This window comes from Danio aesculapii, chromosome 22 (assembly GCF_903798145.1).
Source record: "Danio aesculapii chromosome 22, fDanAes4.1, whole genome shotgun sequence".
Classification (NCBI taxonomy): Eukaryota; Metazoa; Chordata; class Actinopteri; order Cypriniformes; family Danionidae; genus Danio; species Danio aesculapii.
In genome coordinates this window covers 22,068,475-22,078,653 of record NC_079456.1, presented here as the reverse complement: position 1 = coordinate 22,078,653, position 10,179 = coordinate 22,068,475, and the positions used below count along the sequence as shown (strand labels likewise).

The 10,179-nt window shown below is 42.4% G+C and overlaps 1 protein-coding gene across 4 annotated transcripts in view; it reads right to left on the bottom strand.

Moving 5' to 3' along the window:
* The window catches only part of tle2a (TLE family member 2, transcriptional corepressor a), a 52,155-nt gene that overhangs the window by 242 nt on the left and 41,734 nt on the right, over positions 1-10,179 (bottom strand). For 3 of the 4 annotated variants that reach the window (XM_056447574.1, XM_056447575.1, XM_056447577.1), the window contains exons 7-20: positions 9,565-9,777; positions 8,428-8,490; positions 8,000-8,095; positions 7,869-7,913; positions 7,620-7,781; positions 6,136-6,262; positions 5,147-5,355; positions 4,985-5,064; positions 4,640-4,889; positions 4,304-4,551; positions 4,074-4,221; positions 3,066-3,216; positions 2,668-2,744; positions 1-568 (exon numbers count right to left, since the gene is read on the bottom strand). The exon at positions 1-568 is cut by the window's left edge and continues 242 nt beyond it. In XM_056447574.1, coding sequence (XP_056303549.1) covers positions 461-568; positions 2,668-2,744; positions 3,066-3,216; positions 4,074-4,221; positions 4,304-4,551; positions 4,640-4,889; positions 4,985-5,064; positions 5,147-5,355; positions 6,136-6,262; positions 7,620-7,781; positions 7,869-7,913; positions 8,000-8,095; positions 8,428-8,490; positions 9,565-9,777 — 1,977 coding nt within the window. In that variant the 3' untranslated portion in view covers positions 1-460. Of the gene's footprint in view, positions 569-2,667; positions 2,745-3,065; positions 3,217-4,073; positions 4,222-4,303; positions 4,552-4,639; positions 4,890-4,984; positions 5,065-5,146; positions 5,356-6,135; positions 6,263-7,619; positions 7,782-7,868; positions 7,914-7,999; positions 8,096-8,427; positions 8,491-9,563; positions 9,778-10,179 lie in introns of all 4 variants that reach the window. The other variant, XM_056447576.1, reaches the window with a different exon arrangement.

Genomic DNA, 10,179 nt, shown 5'->3' with positions numbered 1-10,179 from the left:
AAAAACAAAAAAAAAACACGATCGATGAAGAAGTTCTTAGGCCAGTTTTTTAGGTCTCGTCATAATTCATTCATACACCACGGCTCCATAATCGTCCATGAAAATTCCGAAGGCTAAAAAAATAAGATTTCTTTTTCTATTATATTCACTACAGAGGTTTCATCTTGTATTTTTTTTTTTATTAAAAAAAAGAAAAAGACAAAAGAAGAAAAGAGGAGGTCTTTGGAGAAATTCCACGTTTTTCAAGCTAGACTACCAGCTTTCCTCACAGCATTAAAAAAACAACAAGGTCAGTTCTGGAGATCCACCAATCCCGTCCTGGAGTAGAAAAGCACAGCCGTCCCGCAGAGTTCATATTCAGGTCCACACCTTTTGTCTCCCCGAACTCCGAGGCGAAATGATGAATCTGTTCCTCCTCCATCCAGTCAGTTTTATGGACGACGTCGCAAACACATTCGGTTTAGTAAATGACTTCATACACAGTAGCCTTCTTATCTCCCGAGCCAGTGACGATGAACTGGTCATCAGGGGAAATGTCACAGCTGAGGACGGACGACGACTCCTTGGACTGGAGACAGAAACAATAGGGTTAGAACTTCAGACCTTGTAAACGCTGGCAAAAAGAACCAACTGAAAGATTCGATTCAACATAAATATGTATTTATGACTTGAGGTCAACATAATGATAATAAACTAACAAATGACGGTGAATGATGTGGATTTCTGAAAAGAATCTGAAGCTAGTTTGTAAAAACAGACAACCAACTTGGTTTCAACCAAGTAAAAATAAGAGTAAGGGCAGCTTTTAGCTAAATATTTAAATACAGGAAACGTCAAACGCATAGAATTAAAGGGATCTGAATAGAAACGCACTGAAATTAGAAAAAGAAACACTTCTGCATGCCGCTACAATACATTTCAAGGGTCTTAACCCAATGATGGAAATTCTGTCATTGATTACGCTCTCATGTTGTTTCCCTGAGACCTTTGTGCATCTTCAAAACACAAATGAAGAGATTTTAGATGAAATCCCGGAGCTCTCTTATCCTCCATAGACACAAGTGTCTGGTGCACAATAGTGTTAATGGAGCTTCGTATGAATATAGGTGGACCACTGAAGTCAGGAAAGATATCATGGAATGTTTTGTTTTCATTGGGGTCTGTTAAGGATGCAGGAGCCTTCCGATTTAAACATCTTTATCCCAAAACTTGTGGTATATCAAAAACAACATGTTTCTGGAAATTCGGCAGCATTTAAAAGGGTACTATTATGGCCCGTTTCCATTGAGTGGTACAGTGCGGGCTTGTGTTTCCACGGCCAAAAGCGTACCAATGGTGGACTATAGGTTCGTATGTGCATAGTGTTTAAAACATCGCCATCTACTGGCATGGCTCGCATAATACAGCAGTTTTAGTCCATTTAAGCCTTATTCACACTACAAGCTACTCACAGTGGAAAGGCAACAAGCAACTGCTCATTTCAGTCAGTAATGGCCTGTTTCCACTGAGTGGTACAGTACGGTACAAGTCACCTTTATCAGGCTTGCGGTTTCACTGCCTAAAGGCTACCCTTTTGGTGGGCGTGGTGTACGACAAAGTTTCAGTTGACGTCATTCTTGCTTAAGGAAATGTCAAAGTAAAGCTGTACGGGTCGTTCACATCATATGAGAAGCACTTCTCACAAAACAGAGGCTTTATACACGAACACTTCAATATAAATGTTCATTACTAACCTTTCTATGAACAGGATTTGATTATAACTGCAGATCAATGATAAAAATAGCCTACTGTAACGTCTGCAACTTACAATTATTGTTATAAAAGCAACATATATGAACACATACAGACCATTATAGTTTCTGATATGTTACCAATCAAAGAAAGACTATACACAGCATACATTTAGTCCTTATTTGGCTTCAAAAACAACACGAAACAAATAGCCTCTTGTTAGAAAGTGATTCCATCATTCAGAGATCATAATAGTCCAAAAGGTGATGATAATGGTTAAACATGGCAGTTTGTTCATGTTTTAGGAAGCTGAAAGAATCATTTTCTCCTTTGTTTTTTAACACTTCACTCTTACGTTTTTCTGTTTCTGAAAATATCGGATGTCAGAAGCACTTTATAAACACGCGCACATTATTATCATCAGTTCAAGAAGTGCGTTATTTCAAATATAGATGCTCGGCGAGCTCTCTGAAGAAAGTGAAACTGCTCGCACTTTTAGACATCCTCGACATTGCCCAACCCTATCGTTTACTCTTTGTTGAAATCTGCAGTCACTTGTCGCTTTGCCACTGCGAGTCACTTGTAGTGTGAATGATGCTTAAAAGGACTAAAACTGCAAGCTGTGCCAGTAGATGGCGATGTTTTACACACTATGCACATACGAACCTGTAATCCACCATTTTTATTTTTGTTGACAAGTACTGATGCTTCAGTAGACTGAATATAATGTATGCATGCACATGACACCAGTTTTCGCAAAAAAATCACAATTGTAATGTATATAGACGATTGTAATGTTTATAGACGATATTAAATCAAAAACTTGTACTTTTGAATTGTAAACAGCGTTCTTAATATTTTTATTCAGTCACAGCGCAACTCAAATTTTTACAAAATCAACAAACATCATTATCCGAACAAAAACAAACACAATACCTGGAATATGCTTGATCCATAAGGAGTTCGCCATGCATTCAGTAGATTATCTTTGCCTGTGCTTACAAACCATTTACCTGCAAAGTTAAAAAGAACTTGTTATCCCACAGTCGTTCATTTAAAACTCCCAAGATTGGCACAATGTTCCCATTTTTAAGTGAATGCTAATCAAAAGAAGTTATTTTGAAGAAACCCTATAACCCTTGACTTTCATAGTATTTATTTTTCTTACTATGGAAGTCAATGGTTTCAGGTTCAGCAGAGCTCCAAAAAGAAACTCAAAGATTTGGAAGCAATTCAAGATGAATAATAGTCAATTGAATTTTTTTGGGTGAACTATCTCTTTAATACCTGAAAAACAAGGTTTTTTTAAATGGAAACACAAAAATCAAACATACCGCAGTAGGCAAACTTGAGCGAGAGAACGCAGCTTTCGTGAAGGTGTAGCTGGTATTTGTCTGGTTTGGAGACGTGCAGCACTTCCACATTACTGCTTTCCATCCCCACTGCAAGCCACTCACCCGTGGGGCAGTAACCCAGAGAAAAGATCTGCAGGCAGAAATAAACACCATGTCAATAAAGTTCAAGCTCCTTCCAGGTTCCAACATGTGAACGACAACTGAACCTCCCGAAGTGCTTTTATTTTAAAATGTTCTCCATAAGCATGATCGTTTTTAAGCATTTGGTATCCAATTCTGAAGTGTGCATCTGGTAGACACTTGGCTAGGGGATATGAATTGCAACTAATGTTAGTGGGTCAGGACAGTGATAACATGGCAAACGTCCAATTTACAATGACAAAAGGTCCGAATTCAATTCGTACAAGTATTCATAATATAGTAGTCAACAACTGAAGTGGATCAAAACCTTTCATCACAACCATTATGCATATTGAACAATGTTTGAGCCAAGATTCGAACGCCCGATGTGCAGTTGTGGACTGCCCATGAGCATTGTTGCTGGTCATAGAAGAACTTTGATGTAAAGGTCTGATTTTTTTAGTCTTGCTTCGGCCAGGTTTTATTCCGCATCCGACCGCTCCCGCTGTATATTCAGTCTTTGTTCACCTGCTGCCCACTTAGAATAATTTTCTACCCAACCTGACGTTCCCACTAAATTTAGATCTGGTTTCCAAAATCTTACGTTTAAACTGGGTACTACCAAAAGAGAGAGATAACAGATAAAACTGTAGGTTGTGCAAGGATTATAGGCTAAATGTCAGTTTTGTTTGCCCCTTTGTGATGAGACATGAGTGCAGCCTTAATCCTGAGGTTCCAGTCTTCCGAAGCTGGTTGTCATGCAAAAGATTGTCTAGGTGTGGATGGAAGGCCAGAACACTAGGAAGATGAGCTTTCAAATGTATATGGATTCATTTGGACATAGCAGGAGCTTTAAATGTTCAGTACCTGTGATGTGAAGTCATGCTGCTGCAGCTGTCGCCCCTCTCTCAGGTCCCAGCAGCGTACAGTGTTGTCCAGACCTCCTGTCCACAATTTGGTCCCGTCATTGGAAATATCAATGCAACTGGCTCCATCTGTGTGGCCTTGGAACTGCCTGTGGAGGTCAACACAAGAACATCACATGACCATGTAAGGAAAAAACATGGTTCATCTGAGCAGCAGGAGGCTGTAGATACCTGACGAGCGTCTGGTTGTGCAGGTCCCAGACTACGATGTTCCCGTCACTGCAGCACGAGAAGCAGACCTTGTTGTCGGGACTGATGGCCAGAGCGTAGCAGGCCGGAGCCGAGGACGTCAATTCAGCCTTGATGCGTGGAGTGGGTGTGGCCAAGTCCCAGATGGACAGTGTGCTGGCCTCACCACCAACTATCAAGGTCCGCCCATCTGGGAGGAGCTTGCATGAGCGGATGTAGTTGTCTCGATTCTAATTGGACAAAAGGATGAACATCATTCATTCCAACCGAGATGAAGAGTACACACTTTCAGAACTGTTGAACTTGATGGAAACTCACCAAACAGTCCAGTTGGGCCATAGGGCTCTTGCTGCCTGGTTGGCTGATGTCCCATACTTTGACGCAACCTTTGCCACCCGTGTAGACGTGACGTGTGGAGGTGCTGATGGTGACGGCACACACCACCTCTCCATGACTCAGGGTGTGGATCTGACGAGCGTGACGTGGGATGCCAGGGCCGAGGAGGGCATCAGGAGGAAAGGGCACCGGCTGCATTTGACCATCTGCGCTAACATGGAACGAGTAAGCACTGGGGGCGGGAAAGATGTGTGATTAACCTTTTCTTCAAGATTCATTCGACTACTCCATTTGACATCAATAATAAACCTGGCATTAGAAACTTACGGTTTTCCCGTAGCTGCTGACTGCAGGCTACCCGGTAACCCAGGTACTCTCATATGGGGGTGAGGAGACTCGTAGCCCACCTTGGAAAGCAAGAGAATCATTGAGAATGAATTGTAAAGGCACAGGAAAGTAAAAAATAAAATACTCAGTTTTTCCCCTCACCACAGGTGAACGTCCATATCCCGCGGCGGCTGCAGCAGCAGCGGCAGCAGCAGCAGCAGCCGACCCGTTCATCTGAGGGGAGACGAGGTGGAGACCGGCACCGTATCCCGCAGCTCCAGCCAACTCACCATTAACTCCCGGAGGAGGAAGACCAAATGCACCTGGGGGATATGCACCCTGAACAGCCAACGGATTCCTTAGACCCAATGCTAAGAAATTTAGAAGTGGAGCGCAAGGCAGAAACAGACAATTGGAGGTTTGTCAGACATCTAATCTGATGGTCAAGCAAAGAGTAAAAGAGCTTTTGCTTAATTATGCAAGAACTCCTTATGATATCAGGCCTTTTGGGCAAAAGATACAGTCTGACAATTTATTCTTAAAAATTGCCTCATGATTTACTCACCCTCATGTGGTTTTAAAGCTTTATGAGTTTCTTTCTTCTGCTGAACGCAAAAGACGACAGAAATAAAGTACTATGGAAGTCAATAGGCCCCAGCAACAAGCTTTTTTTTTTATATATTTTGTTTTGTGTTCAACCGAAGAAAGAAACTCAAACGGGTTTTGAACAAGTGAAGGGTACATAAATGACAACAGAATTTAAATTTTTTGGTGATCTATCTCTTTCAAAAGAATTCAGATATTAAAAAAATGCTCATAACAGAAGAGGTGTAATCAAGTCATTGTATGCATGAATTGCACTTTAGAATAAATGAATAGATACTGTCAGAAAGAGATGAGTGTCATGTCATTGACCCAATAATATCATTCCCAAGAATGCTAAAACAATTACACAGCCTCCAAGGACACGGGCTCAGAACCATGATACATTTAAAATAAAACAAGACTGAAAGATCCTGTCTGAAAGAGGAAGACCACTACTGCCCTCTGCTGGCTGACTAGCTGTCAACCCTGAATGAAGACTTTCAAACCAGGCTGAACTAAACCCTTTGCACGTTCACTCAAAGACTATCAGCTTAACAAGATCTTACCAAGAGGGTCAACCCCTGGTTTCCCAGGAACGGGACGAAACTGTGGAGGAACGCTGGGGCCTGGAGTGGACGACTCCTGGGACATGGGCGTTCCAGGCTTCATCCCTGGAGTACTGGACTTCTCTCTCTGCAAGGTTAGGGAACGCATTTGCACACATTAATTATTCAAGAAACATACATAGTCAATGGGGGCTCAAAAAAAAAAAAAGAGCAGAGGTAGTAGAATTCAAGTGAGAACTGTCAGTCTTTGCATTTTTAGAAAACTGACAGCAAAAGCTAGACAAGGAACAAGCTTTGATATAAAAGAGTTTTTTTTTTTTTTTTTTGCTGGAGGAAGACACTTTGGCAAATGAAGGGCGTTGCAAGACTCTACAGTTTGGGGGAGGAAAAACTTGTTTCATATTGCCGACCATAGAGGATTTTGAAATTCCACAAAGAATTTTAGGCAAACTTAAACCAAATTTTTTTTTAATATTGCTGCAGATTTTTCAGCATATTTTGAGCATTCAGGACTGTTGAAACTCCTGGCGTACCACAATTTTACATTTATAACAATTTTAGAATTTGCCTCGAGTTACACAAATAAACGCTTGTCATAAGGTGCGTTTCGCAACACGCATTCAAAACCTGTTTGAACTAAGCTACGTGAGTTTTATCAATTGCTAAACTTCTATATATGGTATAAACGGATTTTTTGTAGCTGTTTCTCCAACACAAACACACGATTTATTTCATCAATGTGTTCAAATAGCCATTAAACACCAGGAACAAATTAGCATTTATTTTCAAACAATTGGTTTCATTCATTTGTTTATTTTAGTCCACTTTTATTTTTGTTCGGGGCCAAGTCGCAGGGGCAGCAGTCTCAGGAGAGAACCCCAGACTTCCCGGTTGGATATACCTGGAACACCTCTCTAGGTAGGCGTCCAGGAGGCACCCGAAACAGATGCCAAAGCCACCTCAGCTGACTTCTCTTGATGTGGAGGAGCAGCAGCTCTACTCAGAGCTCCTCCTGGGTGACAGAGCTCATATAAGGGTGCGCCCTCCCACCCTGCAAAGGAAACTCATTTCAGCCACTTGTATCAGAGATCTGCAGGGGGAGCCGTAAGGGGGCGGTGCATTGTGGAACGGGTGGTGGTCAAAGGTTAGACAACAACAACCCAATCATCAGGCACAGAAACTGGCTCTTGGGACAATTGGTTTCAATTTTAAATATTTTTTGGTCAAGAATAGTTTCTCAGATTCTTTTATAGAAATTACAGTGATCAAATGATTCTCGATGTAAAAATTGATAAAGACGGCAAATTTGTCTATTTTCAAAGGAAAAATTAAATGGCGCAAAATTTGCTGCAAATTTGGCAAAAACTCGACCTACTCACAAACATTACATTTTTTTTGGAGGGACTAATATACAAATGCACTGCTCATTTAGAAAATGAACACCTTTGCCAGAATTTTACACCTTTTCAGAGTAATATATGTACCGGTGGAGGCTCCTTGCTGCGTGAAGGGGAAGCAGCACTGCTGGAGGAAGCCAGCGAGGTTGGACTGGCCTGGGGCAGGGGCTCCTTACGGGAAGGGGGAAGTTTATCTAATCCGTTCTCTCTGGAGGAGTATGACTGCACGCTTCTTGGCGAAGAAGGGTCCTGAGGGAACACAAAGCACATGATGGATTAATCAGGGAAATACACGAGTAACCTTGTTTTGGAGTTCTCTCTTTAACACAAACCAACCTCGTCAACGACCAAATTGTCATCACTCTTTTCCGCGTCGCTGCCCTAAAAGAGAAAATGCTTCAAAGTTGTGCGTGTTCTTAAATCATAATTCATAAAAGGATGCAAATTTAACAGGAAAGAACGCTTACATAGTCGGTCATGAACTCCTTCTCATCTGCTTTTCTCTTTTTTCCGTTGCTGAGGTAGTCTGAAGACCTGCCTTTGTCTCCATTTGAGAGTGAACTCTGGGAAAAGAGGAGTAAGATGAGAAAATGAGAGTGGAAAGGAAGAACGCTGGAGTGAGAGACAGAGGATGTGCGTGTAATGTGTGTGTGTGTGTGTGTGTGTGTGTGTGTGTGTGTGTGTGTGTGTGTGTGTGTGTGTGTGTGTCAGCGAGAAGAAAGAGATAATGATGTAGGAGACGTGGGATAAATCAAATCAGCCCCATAACTGCTGGACCCACAGGCAATAGAGAAGCCTAATGCATGACAGTCTGCACTGAGGAGAACTCAACTAGAAAGAGACAGAGAGAGAGAGAGAGAGAGAGGGATAAAAGACAGATACTACAGATACTCACTGGTCCAGGTTCACGGTCTATGGGGATCATGGGAAGGGCAGGTAAACGTCCCCGCGGCCAGTCAAAACAAAGCAAAAAACAAACAATGTGACTATGACAGTCAGACAAAACTCACACTATGACAGACAAAACAAGCTTTGAATTAGCCCCATCATACCAAGCACATTCCTCCACTTCCCACCCTGTCATGTCTTATTGGAAAAGTGGACCCTTTTCACAAGACAGTGGTGATGTCTCAGCTTGTTAAATTTGTTTTAAAATGTATGTATTATGAATCTATACTCTGTATTATATCATCTTTGCATCAAATTGCTGAACAAAAAACTAGTTTTCTAGGTCTTTCGAATGCAGCGTATATGGACAGGAGAGTAAATGTATATACGGTTATGAATGTATGCTTGTTTGTTGTAGAAATCCGTAATAATGACCAAAAAAAAAATACTAATTTGTGCATCTCCTTATTCTGGGAAATTTTCTTAACCCTTGGTTTCGAGTGTGGTCCTGAAAAATCTCAGTTTCAAGGGGTATCTAGCCCTTCCCCTTAGCCTTACGCCTTTAAGCTAAAGAGAATTGGGACACCCCTACCCCTTCACATGAACACGCTAAACGAGGGGTATGGATAAAGGGAAGGGCTAGTGGGTAGAATTAGGATTGGGCCTAAAAGAGTGAACTTTAGAGTGAACTCTGCAGCAAGTATTGCTAAACTTTCAACAGAAATTCACTTGAAATTTCACTGAAATGAGACTGCAGCTTTTGCAACAAGCCTTCTTAAGTTTAACACTAGAGCTTTGGCTAGCATACATGTATAAAATCAATTCAGCGGTGTCCTTCAATCAATTCTTGCTCCCAGAGGGCCACGGTCCTGTTGAGGTAATCAAACCATAAATAAAAGACCTGAACCAAGTGATCAAGGTCTTCAGACTCGCAAGAAACTTCCAGGCAAATATGTTGAAGTTATTTTGTAGGACGTTTGCCCTCCAGGTGCAGGACTGGACACTTGTGCATTAATTGGACAGCAACTGTCCTTGGCATTGTGTGCAGACTCAAAGTTTGAATCGATTATGCATTCCCAGCAATTACCCAATATAACTGCACTATGTTTAAGTGAATTGTCAGTACGATTTTATTTGTTATACCTCTGTGGTGCTCGGCTGCAGCCGCCGCTGCCACAGCCTCCAAATGGGCTCGCTCGTCTTTAGAGGCCAACTGGGCCCCGAGAGCTCCAGAAAGGGCCAGCAGCCCAGAGCCGCCCCCCAAAGCCAATCCTGGGTGAGGCAAGCCGGAGGGGTGAGGGGCCATGGGCAACCCCTGGGCAGCATGCTGAGAAAGGTGCTGGGCCTGCAGCTGTTGCTTTAGGGAGTGAGAAGAAGAGAACGATGGAGGGATGAAAGGAGGGAGGGGGTCAGAGAAAGGGGGAAAAGATAAAGGGAGTGTGGGAGATAAAAGAGCGACACAGAGGCCGAGATGGAAGTGGAGTGAAGAAACAGATAGCCAGAGGAAATGAAGAGAGCATGAGGAGGAGGGGAGAGAGATGAGAGGAAAGGGAGAGAGAGAGAGAGAGAAAAACATACAACACAGTTAAGTCTTGGATGTGCACCACAGCCAAAGAGGCTGTTACAAAGGGAATGCATTCATGACCCATTCCCAGTGTCCCGGGAGCAGGGAAGCTCCTCGTACTGGTGTCGACCTGCTCTAACGGATGGGTTGAGGAGGAGCACTGCTACAGCGTTCACTGATAAGCATGGCAAAATA